The 22123-nt window shown below is 40.7% G+C and overlaps 1 protein-coding gene across 5 annotated transcripts in view; it reads left to right on the forward strand.

The window, feature by feature from the left end:
* Positions 1 to 22123, forward strand: part of LOC126481546 (neurexin-1) — a 2075559-nt gene that overhangs the window by 1302157 nt on the left and 751279 nt on the right. For all 5 annotated transcript variants that reach the window (XM_050105375.1, XM_050105377.1, XM_050105378.1 and 2 more), the window contains one exon: positions 8923 to 9081. In XM_050105375.1, the coding sequence (XP_049961332.1) occupies positions 8923 to 9081 (159 nt within the window). The remainder of the gene's footprint in view (positions 1 to 8922; positions 9082 to 22123) is intronic.

A 22123-nucleotide genomic window follows, 5' to 3' on the forward strand; every position in this document is an offset into this window, starting at 1 on the left:
GTAAACCAGATTAGGTTACTGATACACTGTTTCGGCCAATAGACCTTCCACTGCTTTTTTCACAGTATTTGCTCTCCTATATAAGATACTTTTATATATCATATGATATTTCCTGATTTTACTATTACTATTCCTAATCTATTCCGCTTTGATAAACTTAATATCCTCGTCCTTAGGTTTTGAAGGATGACTCAAATTTTGTCCTCATTCTTTACTTGTGAGGTACATAATTGATACCTCCTTTTTGTCCTGAATCATTAAAGTCTTTTTTATCCATTCCAGCAGGTAACCTAGATAAGGTGTCTGCCACTATGTTTTCTCCAGGAACGTACTCGATATTAAAATCATGCTCCTGGAGAGCAATGGTCCATCTGGCCAATCTGTTGTGGCTCATTGTGCAATCCGTAAGGAAAGATAATGCTTTATGATCCTGTAAACCTTAACTTTTACATGTATGACATACCACTAAATTTCTGGAAAGCAAAGACTACTGCCAAAGCCTCCTTTTCTGTGACAGAATATTTTCTTTCCCATTTATTTAATACTTTACTGGCAAAACGTATAGTCTTCTTTTCTATTTTCCCATTATCTTCAATAAACTGGCAAAGATGAGCCCCTAAACCGTATTCCGAACTGTATGCAAAAATGCAGAATTGCTCATTTAAATTCGGATGGGTTAACATGATGCTGTTACATAATTCGTCTTTGATCTTTTTATACTCTTCTCCGCACTCGTTAGTCCACACCCAAGTCTCCTTCTTTTTAGTTAAGCCAGGCAATGCCTGAGCAATGAGCGCTTGATTGTTCGCAGATTTGCGATAGAATCCGGTGATCCCTAAAAATGTTTTAATCTGCTTTTTGGTCTTAGGCTGTGGGAAATTTGTGATGGCTTCAAGTTTGTCAGGGTCAGGCTTGATGCCTTCAGCTGAAATGACATGCTCGAAAAATTTAATTTCACCTTTTTCGAATTCGGACTTGTCAAGGTTGACACTAACATTATTCTTCTCAAATTGATCAAGAACCTGTTTCAATATTTCATTACGTTCCTCTCAACTTTTGGCAGTAATTAGGATGTCGTCTATGTAGACTATATCTAGTATCTATTCTCATAGAACTTAGTCCACCATGCATATAAAGACTGATGTTGATATTTTCAGACCAAATGGCAACACTCTGAGATGATAACTTCTTCCTCCATATACAAACGCTGTATATTTTCCACATTCCTGAGCTAGGGGAGTTTGCCAGAAGCTGGCAGTCAAGTCCATGCTTGTCAATATCTTGACGCCATTAAACTTCTGCACCAATTCCTCCAACACTTCTGGCCGATCCATTTGTGGCTGTATTATTTTGTTCAATGCCCCAGCATCGAGCGTAATTCTGAGTTATCCTTCTCGGTTACAATGACGAGAGAGCTACTATAGTTACTTGGGGAGCTCTCTATTACTTACCAATCAATCATCTTTTTAGTTTCTTTGTCCACCGCTTTCCTTTTTGCCAGTGGATTGAAATAGGCTTAAACCTAAAGGAGTGGTATTACTTGAAAACAATATTCATAATCCTTCATGCAACCCGGTTTCTTTGAAGATGCTCTTTTGTGCTGTAGTAATATGGATTCTAACTCATAGGCCTGATGCTCGGCTAAACCCTTCAACTGGGTGTTGTGTGATGTCCTTAGGTTAGTTAGGTTTAAGTAGTTCTAAGTTCTAGGGGACTGATGACCATAGATGTTAAGTCCCATAGTGCTCAGAGCCATTTAAACCCTTCATGCTTACGATCTTTTCCCTCATCCTAATCTCGATGTTTAACTCCTCCTGTGACTCTACTCCTGTAAAGAAACTTAAGGGTTTCTCTCGGTTTGAGATCCCAACACATCTTTTCCTTCAGTATTCGTATTCTGGCATTACTTTCGTCACGCTGTGGCCCCTGTTTCCCCGCAAATTTTATTACTTTTTTTTTCCTGTCCCTCTTTCATTTCACCTTCAGCAAAATGTAGCATTGCTTTATTAGCAGTGTGAATTCCAATAAACTCTCCTTCATAACGTTGCTCCGGCCCCACAGGCAGTGACTACTGTTACTCCATGTACAGATAGGTACTCGCTCATTTTTCTTTATCCTCTCGTTAAAGTCACTTTAGGTTGCACTAACTTTTCTACCTGACTCCAGAATCGCAGCTGTCTTGAACTTCAGTTTCCACAGGTTGTTGGTGCGATTCCTCTATCTCTGGCCTATCCTGTTCCATAAGTGCATCTTTAATGTTACCTCAAGAATCTCATTAGTGGTCCACTTATTTCGGCCATTGTCGATTGGACCATGTCTGAACCGCCTACACGTTTTCCGACCCCTTGATTTCTTTCCCTCTCCGGAGTGCAATCTCTGCCTTGAAATTGATCGTTATTATTATAACATTCGCTGGTACCATTATAGTACCTCTTCGAAATCCACCTCTTCCCCTTCTAAATGAACAACGGTTTCTATTGTGAGGTCTGTCTTCCTCTGTTCTACTTCGATCGCTATTATTGTTCGACATACTATTCCTGTTTGAGTCATGGTGGCTGCGGCGGTCTGCACGCCACCTGTTTTGACGCCAGCCTTACGGCACTTGTCTGTTGCCTGAAAGCGCATCCAGCTGTTCTAATATATATATATATATATATATATATGAGGCTGTTAACCTCTCTTGTTGACATAAGTTAGTTTCTCCTGTACAGAGACTGGAAACTTAAGAGCTATTATTTCTACTAAGTCAGATTCACGTAAAGGATCACCTAAGTAGTGGTTCGTTTCCCAGTAGTGCTGAAAGAACTCCTTATAATAATCGCAGCCACAGTTTTCAAAACTCCTAGCTTCAAATATTTCTGTTTTTATACTGTTTTGTGTACTTGGGGACCAGTATTGGTTTAGGAATGCTGTAACAAATTCTTGGTATGTTTTACACGTGTTACTGGCTCCTGTTCCCTATGATATTGCGTCCCCTTCAAAACGAATGGCTGCAAATTTGATTTTCTGCTGTTCTGTCATGTTGTCAGGTATGATGCCCTCAAACAGGCGAATGAAAGCAACAGGATGTATAGTAACTGTGCTAGAAAAGTTATATAATTTGTAAGCACTGGCATTACTGACTACATCAATATGAGCAATACCCTAACATTTTTCCCGTTCAGCCCACGCTTCGAGTTTGTTTTAACGCAACTTCCACATCACCTGTTTTTACTCATCTCACTTAGTAAAGGTACGTCTTCTACCTTCTGTTCTATTTCTCTCAATTGACCCTGAATTGTGTTTGTGTTACCATTACAAACACTCTATTCGTGATATCTTAAGGCTAAAGAATGAATTTTCATCCTTTAAGTTTACGACTTGTTTGTTGCCTTTCATAGGTATCTTTCCAACTTTTATTTTACACTGATCATTACTTAATTTAATGATTCCATCCCTAACTGACAATACAAAGTATCTTGAGCTTGCATGAGATCATTTATTTTCTCTTTGATCATCAACCTTATGATTCACCTCTTGCTTACACTTGTGTAATTTTTGACCCCATTCTTCACTCTCATGCTCAATTCTTTTTTCACAAGCCCCTATTCTAGTTTCATGAGAATCAACCCTGGTCTCGAAATGTTTAAACTTACGATTAATTTTTGCTGTGTCCTCGTTTGTTGCTTTCATTTTATCAGCAAGTAATTTTTTCCCTTTCTTTAATTCATTTGAATCCTGTGTTTTTTTGCCCAGATACTAACTCCATTAACATTTCAACCACACTTTTATTATTCTCTTGTGTAGGCAATGTATCAGCTGCTGCTGTTCCGTGTTTTAACCTACTTATTCAACTTGTTGATTCATTACCAATGATGGTGTCAGAGTCGTCACTTGTGACATCACCAGTCACCTTATTTAACTTGTTATTAACATTCATGTCATCTACATCAGAATCCACCTCTCTAATTCCACTATTTCCACAATCTGAAATTGTGTTTCCTTGGAGACTTCAGTTTTTACATCAGATGATTCCGGTAAATAGCTATTATACATTTGATTTTTTGCGCTTTCATCTTTACTTATATTACTACACTCCTGGAAATGAAAAAAAGAACACATTGACACCGGTGTGTCAGACCCACCATACTTGCTCCGGACACTGCGAGAGCGCTGTACAAGCAATGATCACACGCACGGCACAGCGGACACACCAGGAACCGCGGTGTTGGCCGTCGAATGGCGCTAGCTGCGCAGCATTTGTGCACCGCCGCCGTCAGTGTCAGCCAGTTTGCCGTGGCATACGGAGCTCCATCGCAGTCTTTAACACTGGTAGCATGCCGCGACAGCGTGGACGTGAACCGTATGTGCAGTTGACGGACTTTGAGCGAGGGCGTATAGTGGGCATGCGGGAGGCCGGGTGGACGTACCGCCGAATTGCTCAACACGTGGGGCGTGAGGTCTCCACAGTACATCGATGTTGTCGCCAGTGGTCAGCGGAAGGTGCACGTGCCCGTCGACCTGGGACCGGACCGCAGCGACGCACGGATGCACGCCAAGACCGTAGGATCCTACGCAGTGCCGTAGGGGACCGCACCGCCACTTCCCAGCAAATTAGGGACACTGTTGCTCCTGGGGTATCGGCGAGGACCATTCGCAACCGTCTCCATGAAGCTGGGCTACGGTCCCGCACACCGTTAGGCCGTCTTCCGCTCACGCCCCAACATCGTGCAGCCCGCCTCCAGTGGTGTCGCGACAGGCGTGAATGGAGGGACGAATGGAGACGTGTCGTCTTCAGCGATGAGAGTCGCTTCTGCCTTGGTGCCAATGATGGTCGTATGCGTGTTTGGCGCCGTGCAGGTGAGCGCCACAATCAGGACTGCATACGACCGAGGCACACAGGGCCAACACCCGGCGTCATGGTGTGGGGAGAGATCTCCTACACTGGCCGTACACCACTGGTGATCGTCGAGGGGACACTGAATAGTGCACGGTACATCCAAACCGTCATCGAACCCATCGTTCTACCATTCCTAGACCGGCAAGGGAACTTGCTGTTCCAACAGGACAATGCACGTCCGCATGTATCCCGTGCCACCCAACGTGCTCTAGAAGGTGTAAGTCAACTACCCTGGCCAGCAAGATCTCCGGATCTGTCCCCCATTGAGCATGTTTGGGACTGGATGAAGCGTCGTCTCACGCGGTCTGCACGTCTAGCACGAACGCTGGTCCAACTGAGGCGCCAGGTGGAAATGGCATGGCAAGCCGTTCCACAGGACTACATCCAGCATCTCTACGATCGTCTCCATGGGAGAATAGCAGCCTGCATTGCTGCGAAAGGTGGATATACACTGTATTAGTGCCGACATTGTGCATGCTCTGTTGCCTGTGTCTATGTGCCTGTGGTTCTGTCAGTGTGATCATGTGATGTATCTGACCCCGGGAATGTGTCAATAAAGTTTCCCCTTCCTGGGACAATGAATTCACGGTGTTCTTATTTCAATTTCCAGGAGTGTAATTTCAACAGGTATGCCCTATAATTGGCTTGCCTCTTCAGTTTCATTTCCCTGATTCTGCGCTGGCCTGCGCTGGCCGGAGTGGCCGAGCGGTTCTAGGCGCTTCAGTCTGGAACCGCGCGACCGCTCTGGTCGCAGGTTCGAGTCCTGCCTCAGGCATGGATGTGTGTGATATCCTTAGGTTAGTTAGGTTTAAGTAATTCTAAGTTCTAGGGGACTGCTGACCTCAGATGTTAAGTCCCATAGTGCTCAGAGCCATTTGAACCATTTTTGAGGCTGCACTGCCTCTCTACTTCTAAGATTGCACCGCATCTCGCTTACCTCCGACATTTTGTTACTAAGGAAATTATTACGGAATAATTTAACTATATGACTATGTAGACTTTCCCGGCGTATTAGCATATCAAATTCTTGTCGGGCTCCCAGCCGGATCAAACTGTCATCTGAGCACAACATTTCAGCGGTCCTCCTGGCCGCCATCATCAGGTGAGAAAAGCTACGCTGCTCTCGCCGATAACTGAGTCACACTCGCAAATGACTGCATATTTATATGCATCGGAAGTACAACAGCGCATGCGCTAATGCAGTGCGAACGCTCTCAATCATTCCTGCTGCGCCCTGGCGCAAAAAGAGTATCGCCGCCTCCGGTGGTGAATACCACTGAAAACGATATATCGTTACTAATGATTATTCATAGCTGGCCGATTGACATGCCATTGTTTCTTCATATCTGATAAAACAGGATTCGACGTTTTACGATTAATGATATTTTCTGCTAATCTGATTTCGACAAATTCTTTTAAAACACAATCCCAGAACCACGAAGCATTTGCAGCTTCTTGCGTCTCATTGTATACCATTCTGTAAGGTAATGCTGAGCCACTGCAGATCATGTGGTTGTAATAATCGCTTAGGGCAATGATGTTCAATAAACCTGTCGTTGACGGTACGAACAGTTTGGCCAATGTAAATTTTCCCGCACTCACACGGTGTTTCGTAAACGCCAGACTTCCTCAAACCTAAATCATCTTTGGCAGAGCCAAGAAGTGCTCGAATCTTAGCTGGCGGACGGAAAACACATCTGATGTCATATTTCTTCAAAAGGCTACCTATCTTGGATGACACATTCCAAGCATACGGAAGAAAAGCCACAGACCTAAAGTTGTCTTCAGAAGGTTCAGGTAGAGGTCCAAACTCAAAAGCACGTCGAATTTGTCGGTCTGTATAGCCGTTATTATTGAACACGTCCTTAAGATGTTGCAGCTCCTGTGGTAAATTCTCAGTATCCAAGACAGCATATGCTCGTATAACCAAGGTCTGAAGGACTCGTGTCGTTAAGGTGGATGGCATCTTAGGGATGGGATCTTAAGGATACACTCTTATGATCGATATCGGAGACGTCTCGCTGCATCAATAACCTTCCCATAATACACGTACTCCTTCCCCCAGAGTGCAAACTTCATTGGGTCAGACGGATGGAAGATGGAATGTGCGAGATCCGGGCTGTAGGGTGGACGAAGAACACTCCAATGAAGTTCTGTGAGCTCCTCTTGGGTGTGCAGACTTCAGTGAGGCGTTGCATTGTCAGGGAGCAGAAATTCGTCAACAGTTTTATGGCGACGAACGCTAGTTTTCGACGTACCACAATGTTCGTTGCGTCCTGTTTTCTGAACTCTTTGTGTCGGTAAATGGTATAATCTGCCGGTTGATCCGAATGGTATATGTGGATACTGTCTGAATAATGTTTTGCGAACAGAGTTAGTAGTAAAGGCGTAATAAATCAGAACTTCATGCCCTACGCTAGGGTTTCAGCATAAAGAGCGAGAAGTGTAGCAAGCGATAGACTTCTTTCATTTCACCATTTTGTTTGGGTGGGTGTCAGCGAGAGGAAATTTCGTAAAGGGTTGAAACCGACTACAAAGCTCGCTGAAAGTCACTAAATCGTCTCATTCGCAAATGCCGGATGAATATAGTCTGGTTAATTTCCGCGCTGTGAGATAAGCTGCCTCAAGACATACTGAATCCTGTAAAGTTGTAAGATCACTCCACTTAATGAGTAGATTATGAAATTTGATCGGTAATGATTTGACACAGACAAAATGAAATTACGTTGGCCTCTCACGCCGTCGTGCAGTCAATCTGCAACGGCTCTGTAACACACATTCCTGTCCTAATCGCGAATAAACAAGTCAAAGGAAAAATTGTCCAGGTGCGAATAGCGCACGTGCACTGTGGGTTCCGTACAAATTTAATTACTTGTACAAACAGTTAATCCATTGCAGGAATCGAAGTTGGACCGTATCAGTCTGCTATTGACATTGATACTGGAAAGGTAACGGTCACAGGGATTCCAAGATTTCGACAGTGTTTCAAATTCAATAGTGTAAATGTGATATAAAGTCGTGCAGGAAGTTCTTCACTCAGGATAACTGTGTCGCAGAAGTAAAAGTCAAACGCCAGCTAAGGAATGATATTATTTCTTATACGACGCGTTTCGTAATTTGTCCATCATCTGATATGCACGAGAATGCACGTAGATATGACGTTACAGGTTGGCAAACTAGTCTGCCAAGTTTCGTTTCACTTACAACTTGAAACGCCGTCTCTACGTGTAATAACCGCTCGTGGGTATCAGATGACGGATAAATTCCGAAACGCTTCAGATGAGCAATGAAGTTATTTCTTGCCTGAGAGTTTTACCATTGGGACCCACTCAGCAGAACTACTAATAGTTTTAATTTCAGGTTTGATGTAGGATAACAAATGACAGAAGCAATATATTTTCGTGTGATATAGTTACAAATTAACAACTGTCGCATTTTTTCCGTTACTTTTGTTGTGAAATCTTACTTCTCGTCAAATTTCATCATTGTAGGTAAACGGGAACTACCCTATAGGTTTTGATGAGTGAGTTTGCGAGTGTCAAACGTGTGACATAAATACACGTTATCTTTCGACTCTATTGACATTGAATCAACGTTTTTTTTACACCGCGAAGAGACCGTAGACTTCCATACGTTACCTAAACTTCAACTCGATACATCTGTTTCCGAGGAAAAGGGTTTCTAACATTCGGACAGGCAGGTAGACAGACAGATAAACAGATAAAGCGATCGTATAAGGGTGGCACTGTCACCTACCGAGGCACAGAAGCCGAATAATGACGTCAGCTGCTGGTGGCCGTCGAAATACACTGATGCTAAGCTGAAAATTTGTTTCGGATCAGGAGTCGAAACCGTATCCTCCGTTTCTCGCGCGCGGCCGCCCTGCCCGACCCAAATTCCCGACTCGCCCACACCACGCGCTGCTTGCAGCGAAAGCCCAATCCCGCAGGACTCGGGGCTTGTCTGTGCGTCTGCACTGAAGGAATCAGTGGCGCGTCCGGAGGAACAGACACCGCCTAATGCCGCCGGTCGGCGTGTTGCAGGTGACGGCGGTCGTGGACGGCGTGTACGCCGAGAACGCCTACCTGGCCGTCACCAACACCATGCTGTCCTCGAGCCGCGTCTACGTGGGCGGCAGCTACAACACGCACGCGCTGCCGGGCTCCAAGGTGCGCTACAACTTCGTCGGCTGTCTCAGGAAGGTAAGGCGCGACACACGAGATCATTGTTGTTTCCTAGAAGATTTTTACTTTGCAGAAACACTTTAGTTTCCATTTAGAATTTTAGTCCCAAAGGGGGTACAGTTTTAAAGGATGCTTTTAGTTCTGGAGGACACTTTCACTTTCATTTCAATTATTTTCTCATTCTTCCATATAATTAAATCGTAAGTTGCATTACATTATACCTCTCAACTCCAGCTTGTCAGGAAGAAAAATCGCACTATAAAAGCGTTATTTTAGCCAAGCCTTAATTCCGACGAAAGCAACCTACGACCAGTCTATGTCGGATAGAGGGGGACGATGTTGTTGTTGTTGTTTTCTGAAGACTGGTTTGATAGAGCTGTTCACGCTAGCTCGTTCTGCAGAAGCCCTTTCGTTTTCACCTCACAATAACTACTGCAACTAGTATCCATTTGACGCATTTACTGTAGGCGAGCATGGTCTGCGTTTAGTTTTCCCTCCCCACACTCCCTTCCTTCCCAAACTGACGGTTGTTTCACGCCGCGTCATCTGTCCCGTCAAATGGTCCCTTCTTTTAATCAGCTTGTGCCACGAATTTCTTTTTTTCCCCAGTTTGGTTCTGTACGCGCTCATTAGTCACTCGATCTAATTTTCTATTTTTTCTATAGCACCACATTTCAAAATCTTGCATTCCCTGTTTATCTGAACTCTGTATCGACCACGTGACACTTCTGTACAACACTACCATGCAACAAATACTTTCAGGCAAGACTCCCTGACTCTTAAATTTACGTGTAAGTATGCAGGCTGTCATGGCCGTTGCCACTGAAGTTACTCTTCTGAGTTGCTAAGCTGTGTCAAATTTCTTTTGAACTTTCGACGTTTCCATCCAGTCTTCTTCAGGATCTTGCGGTTGTCCATTGTAAATTGAGCACTGTCTGAGGCCTCTGTCGCCTTCTTTTATGAAGCGGAATGATTCCGCACTTGTGCTGGAGAAGTGGCATTTTTGGGTAGAACTCGTGTGGCTACCATTTATGGTCCCTAGCAGTGGAGAGGCCGGCGGCGTGGTACGCGTCAACTCGTCCTTAGCGCTGTAGGGAAGACCCGAGGGCCGGGCCTATACACGTCACGCGCGCCAGGGGAACGCCGAGGTATGACGAGTTAACACGTCCCCCAGCAGTCAAAGTGCTAATATCCGATGTTTGAATCTGACCACAGAAGGATTCTACTGCCGACAAAGTACGTGTAATCACCGTGCTATCAAAAACACGATCCCACGATTAAGCGGTCTTGGTTCTAAAGACACACACTATGGTCGCTGATAGTGCAACGTTATCTGGTAGAAATGTTGTCAGCGATTCGAATTTATCGTATGGAAACGTTTTTCACGATTACAGCCAGTCAGCCGATGTGGCCAAGCGGTTCTAGGCGCATCAGTCTGGAACCGCGTGACCGCTATGGTCGCAGGTTCGAATCCTGCCGCGGGCATGGATGAGTGTGATGTTCTTGGTTCGTTAGGTGTAAGTAGTTCCAAGTTCTACGGGACTGATGACCTCAGCTGTTAAGTCCCATAGTGCTCAGAACCATCTGAACCATCTGATTACAGCCACCAGTGAATAATATTCGTGCCACTCTCATATCTCGAGATGAGTCACCCTTTTCCAAACTCCAGCAAAAAATCCAGTGTCCCTCAGTCTCTGCCCCGGCCTCCCTGCAGCTTCATCCACGTGATCGCCCCAATTCAAATCGGACCTGAACTGTAGTCAGAGAGTGCTACGTGCACCACCTACTGCAACCAGTGTAGAAACAGGCTCGCCCGAGTTACTGCAACAGGTCCGTCTTTTGCCCACTCGATGGAAATGGGAACATGATGTCGTACCTCTACCAATGAATATGACCACAGAAGGATCCTGCCGCCAGAAACATATGTTACGCATTAAGGACTGCGCTTTTAGAAACACGATCACAACGACTATGTTACTGTCACCCTGCATAAAAAACTGTCTTGGTTCTACAGGTACACACAAGTGTCATTGATAGTCTGACGCTTTTGGTAGGAATGCTGTATGCAATTTTGAATGTCTTTCCATTCAGCCACATACCTGCGTTGGTTCCTATGTAGATGTCTTTTAATGACAAATTAATGAACCTGGTCTATATTCTTTAGTTATGGAATGCAAAATGCCTTTTACAGTAAAATTTTCAAGTTTGAGTTTATGAAGAAGTTTTACCAAAAATTCGTGTACATGGTCAATATAAGATTAGAAAATATATAGTAGATGCCTATAAAAATCAAATAACACATTTACAAGAAATAAGTGAATTGGTTGAGAAACGAATATCAAAAATATTGCTTCAGAAGTACTAAACGAAAAAAGTGAAGAAATACATTATTAGCACGTGTTTTTACTCAAACTATGAAAATTTATAACCTTCTTTTGTTATTTTAACACTATACAACTATAATTTTAATTATGATTATAATGTTACTTGAACAAAATTTAAAAATGTTCAAAATCAAATAGATACTATCAGAAATAGACATCCAAAAAGTGAAGAAGATTTAAGAGTAAATCATGTCACTAATTCACTAAATTTACATAACATAATGATAGAAAAATTAATAATTGATTACCATTGAATTTATTTAAATATTTTAAATAATTATTCATAAGAACAATTGTGTTAAGATGCAAATAGGAAACAAACATTTCTTAGAATATAAAACAAAATTTCCAATTACTTTTTCCATATTCAGATTTTAAATAACGTTCATCAGAATTTTTGTGTTTATCTAATAAACAAAATTCAGTTCCATCAACTCACATTTAAAATCCTCAAATAATTTCAAAGGTAAATCGTTTTTGTTTAACCTGTATTTCAATATCAAAATGAACTCTCTTCTTTAATGAGACAATAAACATTCTGACCATTATATTCAATATCAAATCAGCCTAAATTTTCAGTAACAAACTCTGTTTATAAATAAAAAATTTTAATAACTTTTAGAAAATTATTTTCCTTTTATTTACCCAACTACTACCATTCTTATTTAAAAATTTTTCAAGAAGATAAACTTTTTCGTTTGCAATAGTTCTTGTTCATAAAAAATTTCCTTTTACTTCTTCACCATTTAAATTTTTCAGTTTATATGTGATTGAAATGTAATGATTAATCTTCAATTTTGAACATTTCTGTTAGCCAATTTGCTGTATATCCTTCTTCAAGAATTCCTTTAATTTGACTTATATTCGCTTTATCACCAGTCTTATATTTGGGTTGAGTATCTAACAAATTCGCTGGATACATAATTTTCAATAAGCTTTTTTTGAGTTCAATTATTTATGTCATTTTGGGCTATTTTTATTGTTAAATGTTTTGTGTTATTATATTCATCAGTTAATTTCGAAAATAATTAAACATATTTATAATTTTCTTGAAGAGAAAATTTCATCCACATCTTTTCTTTAAATGTTCAATTAAATTGTTCAACAACAGTTGCTTTTAATTCGCTAAAATTGAATAATTATTAACATTCAATTTTTTCTTAATTCTTGACATTTGTTACAAAATTCTTTGCCATTATCTGTTTTCATTTTTTTTGGTTTTGTTAATTCAAATATTTTCTTGAAAGAATCAACTATATTTTTACCTGTTTTATCTTTAAGTGGAAATGCCTATGCAAATTTTGAAAATAACATCAATAAGAGTTAACGAATAATTATATCCTTTATTTATTTTCGGTATTCCTTTTTCTTTCCAGAATCAATTTCGACTAAATCAGTTTATCATAAATCCCAAAAGGAACTACGTTTTTTCGTTTAAAATTTTTCTAATTGGTTTCTGTAATTTATCAATGATTTGTACACAAATATTTAGTACTGCACCTACAATTTTTTAATGAATTTACTCTTTTTTGTTTAGCAGATTGAACAAAATCCTTCAATTTGTTGTTTTCCAATATCAGTTATTAATCTATGAGGATAAAGTGCTTCAGTAAACTATTTGGTCTTCAAATAGAAAATTATATAGAATACAAAATAATTAATTTATTTCACTAAATACAATTATCTATACATCAACAAGAACAGTCTTAACAGAATGTTTTAATCTTACTGTTAGAAAATTTGATTTACACAACATTTTGATTCCGAGAACTTCAGACTTTATTTCATAAATTATGTCTTCAAAACTCATCCAAATATCAAAATCATCAATCATTATGTTTTCACCAAAACAAGAAATATTTAAGCATGAAATAATATTCATTGAAATTGTGCATTTTGTTTGCCTCCAGTCATAAAAGTAAATTCAATTATTTGTTACCGTATACTTTACAATTAAATTTTTTAATTCATTTAAGTATGAAATCAAATCTGTTGATAAAAATACCTTTACTTTCCTTTTTGTATACTAATCACTTACTTCTTGTATATTAATACAATTATTCAGCTGTGCTAAAATACTAGTGTATTCAAGTTTTGTTTTAAGATTTGATAATTCATTCTGAAATAATGGTCGTTAACTATATCTTTCACATCTGGTTCATCATCTACATTCCCAAGTCTTCAACATTTAAAACTAATATAGCCTCTAGTTGCCTTAAAAATAAAATTTCGTTTCTGAGCTTGTCTAATAATTCATTTGTTTTTTATTATTTAAGGTTGAACATCATTGGTTTTTGATTGAAAATGCTTTGGTTCTACTGATTCAAAATCTATTATTTTTTAATCATTACTGAGTTTATTTCCAAAAATGTCCATTTATTTAATTTAAAAATATCAGCAAACTTATAATTCTGTCATAATAATTGTAAAACAATTAAACCCAGACGTCCACAAATTACTTCATTGAAGTTTTTTATTCTTTTGATATTGTAGTAAAGATCATTTTTCCCAATTAGTTAACTAATTGTTTTGGAATATTTCTTCCATATGGCTTAAAACAAATTTTATATCTCCATTTTTATAATAACTCCAATGAGTTCTAACATGATCAAAAGTATCTGAGTTTAGTATTCCACATTCAAAGCTTTTTTGGTGCATTAGGTAATTTATCAACCATGAAAATATCATGAAAATATTTAATTTTTAGTTGTTTAACCTATTCTTCTTTATCAAAATTAAATAAAGGGTTATTAAATTTTTAAATTATTTCTTTGAAAATTTTTGACACCTTTTCTTTTAATTTCCAAACTGTCGTTTTTTCTAATTCTTTATCACCTTTTTTCTTATTTATAACTGCATTTGCAATTGCTGCAGTTCCACCAGCAAGTGAACCAATTATTGCTAAATATGGTATTGCAGCGAATAGTAATGGAATTAATCCACCTTTGTGTTTTGATAGTCCAGAAAATTCTTTCTTTTTTGCTGGATATTCAATAATCTTTTTCACAACAGGAATAGCTAATGAAAAAAACTAAATTACCATCAGTTTTTTCTCTTTCTTTCTTTTTTGAACATCACTTAAAATGATTAAGTAATATTTAGTTATTCATTATTGACTGTAAGTTATTCATTTGTATTGATTAAAAAATAATAAAATTTTTATAAATGTCATTCATTTTTATCAATTTCGAAACCCATTCCTACCCATTTATAAGTCTTGTTTTCCATATATAGTTCCTGTAACTGCAGTTGTAGCAATATTTCCTCACAATGCAGCATCAGTAGCATTCATACTTTCTTTTGCAACTAACTGAAGTTTATCAGCTTCATGTCTTTTTTCTGATTCTTTGTTATCTCTATAGGAAATAACATGTTCTTTACATGCTTCATCGATTGGACTAATTCTTTGATCTTCTCTAGTTAATCTTTCTTCTAACTTGTTTCCCAAGTGACAAAATTTACAGCCTGGAAGATGCATTTCGAATGGTAATTTGTTAATTAAAGCGTTAACTAAACCTTTTCCATATTTTCGCTTTTCAATAAAGTATGTGGTAAAATTATTCAAAAATCTAATGAAATATGGAATTCCTGTGAGATTATTAATTATAAAGTCACTAAATTTATTTGTTAACATTTCCGTTGTTCCAACTTTTCCATTATGATAATACCATGAAGGGAGCCCATGAGGACGCATAAGTGCCACGACATGACGTGGACTCAACTAATGTCTGAAGTACTGCTGAAGGGAACTGACTGACACCATGGATCCTGCGGGCCTGTCCATATATCCATAACAGTATGATGTGGTGGAGATTTCTTCTGAATAGCACATTGCAAGGCATGCACGATTAGATTAGATTAGATTAAATTTGTACTTGTTCCATAGATCATGAATGCGACACTTTGTAATGATGTGGAACGTGTCAGGTTAATAAAAGCTGTCTATACAAAATATTATATTAGGCAAAATATTACATGACACTCAATATTTTTAAATTTTTTTTGGGTTGAGAAATTACCCACTTACTATATCCAAAAATTCATGTAATGAGTAGGAGTTGCCATTAAGAAATTCTTTTAATTTCCTTTTAAATGCTATATGGCTATCTGTGGTAAGTGACCAAAGACTTTTGTGGCAGCATAATTTACCCCCTTCTGAACCAAAGTTAGATTTAACCTTGAGTAGTGAAGATCATCCTTTCTCTTAGTGTTGTAGCCATGTATACTGCTATTACTTTTGAATCCATTCGGGTTGTTAATAACAATTTTCATAAGTGAATATACAGGGTGTTACAAAGAGGTATGGCCAAACTTTCGAGAAACATTCCTCACACACAAAGAAAAGATGTTATGAGGACATGTGTCCGGAAAAGCTTAATTTCCACGTTAGACCTCATTTTAGTTTAGTCAGTATGTACTGTACTTCCTCGATTCACCGCCAGTTGGCCCAATTGAAGGAAGGTAATGTTGACTTCGGTGCTTGTGTTGACATGCGACTCATTGCTCTACAGTACTAGCATCAAGCACATCAGTAAGTAGCATCAACAGGTTAGTGTTCATCACGAACGTGGTTTTGCAGTCAGTGCAATGTTTACAAATGCAGAGTTGGCAGATGCCCATTTGATGTATGGATTAGCACGGGGCAATAGCCGTGGCGCGGTGTGTTTGTATCGAGACAGATTTCCAGAACGAAGGTGTCCCGACAGGAAGACGTTCGAAGCAATTGATCGGCGTCTTAGGGAGCACGGAACATTCCAGCCTATGACTCGCGACTGGGGAAGACCTAGAACGACGAGGACACCTGCAATGGACGAGGCAATTCTTCGTGCAGTTGACGATAACCCTAATGTCAGCGTCAGAGGAGAAGTCGCTGCTGTACAAGGTAACGTTGGCCACGTCACTGTATGGAGAGTGCTACGGGAGAACCAGTTGTTTCCGTACCATGTACAGCGTGTGCAGGCACTATCAGCAGCTGATTGGCCTCCACGGGCACACTTCTGCGAGTGGTTCATCCAACAATGTGTCAATTTCAGTGCAAATGTTCTCTTTACGGATGAGGCTTCATTCCAACGTGATCATATTGTAAATTTTCACAATCAACATGTGTGGGCTGACGAGAATCAGCACGCAATTGTGCAATCACATCATCAACACAGATTTTCTGTGAACGTTTGGGCAGGCATTGTTGGTGATGTCTCGATTGGGCCCCATGTTCTTCCACCTACGCTCAATGGAGCACGTTATCATGATTTCATACGGGATACTCTACCTGTGCTGCTAGGACATGTGGTTCATGCACGATGGAGCTCCTGCACATTTCAGTCGAAGTGTTCGTACGCTTCTCAACAACAGATTCGGTGACCGATGGATTGGTAGAGGCGGACCAATTCCATGGCCTCCACGCTCTTGTCTACGCAACCCCGGTACCAAATGTAGAGACTCTTCGTGCTCGTATTGTGGACGGCTGTGATACAATACGCCATTCTCCAGGGCTGCATCAGCGCATCAGGGATTCCATGCGACGGAGGGTGGATGCATGTATCCTCGCTAACGGAGGACATTTTGAACATTTCCTGTAACAAAGTGTTTGAAGTCACGCTGGTACGTTCTGTTGCTGTGTGTTTCCATTCCATGATTAATGTGATTTGAAGTGAAGTGATAAGATGAGCTGTAACATGGAAAGTAAGCGTTTCTGGACACATGTCCACATAACATATTTTCTTTCTTTGTGTGTGAGGAATGTTTCCTGAAAGTTTGGCCGTACCTTTTTGTAACACCTTGTATATATTGTCAAGCTACAGTGATTTCTAGCTCTTTAAATAAGTGTGTGCAGGATGATCTTGGATGAGTTCCAGCAATTATTCTGATTACACGCATTTGTGCAATGAACACTCTTTTACTCAATGTTCATGTCTGGGGAGTTTGGCGTCAAATGGAAGTGTTTAAACTCAGAAGTGTTCCTGGAGCCACTCTGTAGTAATTCTGGACGCTTGGGGTGCCGTCGCAGTGTCCTGCAGGAATTGCCTGAGTCCGTCGGAATGCACAATGGACACAAATGGATGCAGGTGATCAGACAGGGTGTTTAGTACGTGTCACGTGTCACGCCTACTGCACACGTCCCACGCCATTACAGTCTCCACCAGCTGGAACAGTCCCTGCTGACATACATGGTCGATGGATTCATGAGGTCGATACAATTTGAAACGGGACTTGTCCGGCCAGGCAACATGTTCCGGTCATCAACAGTCCAATGTGGCTGTTGACGGGCGCTGGTGAGGCGTAAAGCGTCTACTGCAATCTTAGTACAAACGAGATGGGTGATATCTGTGGTAACACAGAGCAGTTATGAAAGAGAGAAATTTTCGAGGGGAGGGGTTTAGCATGTTGTTGTTGTGGTCTTCAGTCCTGAGACTGGTTTGATGCAGCTCTCCATGCTACTCTATCCTGTGCAAGCCTTTTCATCTCCCAGTACCTACTGCATCCTACATCCTTCTGAATCTGCTTAGTGTATTCATCTCTTGGTCTCCCTCTACGATTTTTACCCTCCACGCTGCCCTCCAATACTAAATTGGTGATCCCTTGATGCCTCAGAACATGTCCTACCAACCGATCCCTTCTTCTGGTCAAGTTGTGCCACAAACTTCTCTTCTCCCCAATCCTATTCAATACTTCCTCATTAGTTATGTGATCTACCCATCTAATCTTCAGCATTCTTCTGTAGCACCACATTTCGAAAGCTTCTATTCTCTTCTTGTCCAAACTATTTATCGTCCATGTTTCACTTCCATACGTGGCTACACTCCATACGAATACTTTCAGAAATGACTTCCTGACACTTAAATCAATACTGGATGTTAACAAATTTCTCTTCTTCAGAAACGCTTTCCTAGCCATTGCCAGCCTACATTTTATATCCTCTCTACTTCGACCATCATCAGTTATTTTGCTCCCCAAATAGCAAAACTCCTTTACTACTTTAAGTGCCTCATTTCCTAATCTAATTCCCTCAGCATCACCCGACTTAATTAGACTACATTCCATTATCCTTGTTTTGCTTTTGTTGATGTTCATCTTATATCCTCCTTTCAAGTCACTGTCCATTCCATTCAACTGCTCTTCCAAGTCCTTTGCTGTCTCTGACAGAATTACAATGTCATCGGCTAACCTCAAAGTTTTTATTTCTTCTCCATGAATTTTAATACCTACTCCGAATTTTTCTTTTGTTTCCTTTACTGCTTGTTCAATATACAGATTGAACAACATCGGGGAGAGGCTACAACCCTGTCTTACTCCCTTCCCAACCACTGCTTCCCTTTCATGTCCCTCGACTCTTATAACTGCCATCTGGTTTCTGTACAAATTGTAAATAGCCTTTCGCTCCCTGTATTTTACCCCTGCCACCTTTAGAATTTGAAAGAGAGTATTCCAGTCAACATTGTCAAAAGCTTTCTCTAAGTCTACAAATGCTAGAAACGTAGGTTTGCCTTTCCTTAATCTTTCTTCTAAGATAAGTCGTAAGGTCAGTATTGCCTCACGTGTTCCAGTGTTTCTACGGAATCCAAACTGATCTTCCCCGAGGTTGGCTTCTACTAGTTTTTCCATTCGTCTGTAAAGAATTCGTGTTAGTATTTTGCAGCTGTGACTTATTAAGCTGATAGTTCGGTAATTTTCACATCTGTCAACACCTGCTTTCTTTGGGATTGGAATTATTATATTCTTCTTGAAGTCTGAGGGTATTTCGCCTGTTTCATACATCTTGCTCACCAGATGGTAGAGTTTTGTCAGGACTGGCTCTCCCACGGCCGTCAGTAGTTCCAATGGAATATTGTCTACTCCGGGGGCCTTGTTTCGACTCAGGTCTTTCAGTGCTCTGTCAAACTCTTCACGCAGTATCATATCTCCCATTTCATCTTCATCTACATCCTCTTCCATTCCCATAATATTGTCCTCAAGTACATCGCCCTTGTATAGACCCTCTATATACTCCTTCCACCTTTCTGCTTTCCCTTCTTTGCTTAGAACTGGGTTTCCATCTGAGCTCTTGATATTCATACAAGTCGTTCTCTTATCTCCAAAGGTCTCTTTAATTTTCCTGTAGGCGGTATCTATCTTACCCCTAGTGAGATAGGCCTCTACATCCTTACATTTGTCCTCTAGCCATCCCTGCTTAGCCATTTTGCACTTCCTGTCGATCTCATTTTTGAGACGTTTGTATTCCTTTTTGCCTGTTTCACTTACTGCATTTTTATATTTTCTCCTTTCATCAATTAAATTCAATATTTCTTCTGTTACCCAAGGATTTCTACTAGCCCTCGTCTTTTTACCTACTTGATCCTCTGCTGCCTTCACTACTTCGTCCCTCAAAGCTACCCATTCTTCTTCTACTGTATTTATTTCCCCCATTCCTGTCAATTGCTCCCTTATGCTCTCCCTGAATCTCTGTACAACCTCTGGTTCTTTTAGTTTATCCAGGTCCCATCTCCTTAAATTCCCACCTTTTTGCAGTTTCTTCAGTTTTAATCTACAGGTCATAACCAATAGATTGTGGTCAGAGTCCACATCTGCCCCTGGAAATGTCTTACAATTTAAAACCTGGTTCCTAAATCTCTGTCTTACCATTATATAATCTATCTGATACCTTTTAGTATCTCCAGGGTTCTTCCATGTATACAACCTTCTTTCATGATTCTTAAACCAAGTGTTAGTTATGATTATGTTGTGCTCTGTGCAAAATTCGACCAGGCGGCTTCCTCTTTCATTTCTGTCCCCCAATCCATATTCACCTACTATGTTTCCTTCTCTCCCTTTTCCTACACTCGAATTCCAGTCACCCATGACTATTAAATTTTCGTCTCCCTTCACAATCTGAATAATTTCTTTTATTTCATCATACATTTCTTCAATTTCTTCGTCATCTGCAGAGCTAGTTGGCATATAAACTTGTACTACTGTAGTAGGCGTGGGCTTCGTATCTATCTTGGCCACAATAATGCGTTCACTATGCTGTTTGTAGTAGCTTACCCGCATTCCTATTTTCCTATTCATTATTAAACCTACTCCTGCATTACCCCTATTTGATTTTGTGTTTATAACCCTGTAGTCACCTGACCAGAAGTCTTGTTCCTCCTGCCACCGAACTTCACTAATTCCCACTATATCTAACTTCAACCTATCCATTTCCCTTTTTAAATTTTCTAACCTACCTGCCCGATTAAGGGATCTGACATTCCACGCTCCGATCCGTAGAACGCCAGTTTTCTTTCTCCTGATAACGACATCCTCTTGAGTAGTCCCCGCCCGGAGATCCGAATGGGGGACTATTTTACCTCCGGAATATTTTACCCAAGAGGACGCCATCATCATGTAATCATACAGTAAAGCTGCATGCCCTCGGGAAAAATTACGGCTGTAGTTTCCCCTTGCTTTCAGCCGTTCGCAGTACCAGCACAGCAAGGCCGTTTTGGTTATTGTTACAAGGCCAGATCAGTCAATCATCCAGACTGTTGCCATTGCAACTACTGAAAAGGGTGCTGCCCCTCTTCAGGAACCACACGTTTGTCTGGCCTCTCAACAGATACCCCTCCGTTGTGGTTGCACCTACGGTACGGCTATCTGTATCGCTGAGGCACGCAAGCCTCCCCACCAACAGCAAGGTCCATGGTTCATGGTTCATATACGCACGTATATACATCACTCTCTCTGATTTTCAGCGTGCTGTACTGGGTCATTGCTTCCAGAGCACCACATTCAAACGTTTGGATTCTCTTCTTTTTAGATTTGAGCAAAGTTCGTGCCTGACTGACATCAGGTGCTGTGCAACAAATGTATGTTCTCAGAGGTTTTTTCGATGCTAGCAGATTTTCATTGCCATGAACGACTTTTTCGCTCCTTCTGAGTTGCTTCATCTGTCCTCCTTGCTTCGTGCGGCATGTGTTATTTTTCTTCGAATTTAGCAGAATTCAATAACTTCATCTACTTCGTGGTCTTCAGTTATGAAGTAAAGTCTGTTGCTAATTTCATTTCTTCTACTTCTCATTGCCTTCGTCCTTCTCGAGTTCTCGAGTCTATAGTTTCTGCTCATTAGATTTTTCATCCTGCTGTGCTCTCTTTCGCCGCTTTTATGTCGTTTCGTTGTCTCTGTAGAGCAGTACCATGGGAAGGAGAGAGAGGATGTTGGTTGGTGAATGATATCCTTGTTCTATAACACAGAGTGGGTTCTTTATTCACACACAAAGAGCTGCTTAACTTAAACTTCCATATGCTGAGGTCCAAGCTCCCTTCTGTATAGTCCACGTAGCCTCAAAGCTGTTGAAACAGGAGTCCGCTATGTCCACTATAAGGTCACTTTGTGCAGCCTGTCTCTGTGGCAGAGGCTAAGTCTGCGGCTCCATCTCGGTGACACACCACTACTCCACGGCGTACAGGCTCGAACTGACTGACGTAACAAGCCCGAACTGACTGACTATTGGCTAACCGGTCCACGGTGGTGATCCTAAATACTGGGGCTCAGAGGGCGTTGGCGACATGTTTCCAGCGAGTCTTGTCGTTGGCCTCTATCGATACTCTCGTAATGTGTATGTCGCATGGTGTGCTGGCGCCAGTGTACGCCAGCATACATGCCATTTATGGGTTCTACAGTTCTTAAACTTTCAGTGAGGATAGCAATGTCCTCCGAG

This window comes from Schistocerca serialis, chromosome 5 (genome assembly GCF_023864345.2).
Source record: "Schistocerca serialis cubense isolate TAMUIC-IGC-003099 chromosome 5, iqSchSeri2.2, whole genome shotgun sequence".
In the NCBI taxonomy this organism is placed as follows: Eukaryota; Metazoa; Arthropoda; class Insecta; order Orthoptera; family Acrididae; genus Schistocerca; species Schistocerca serialis.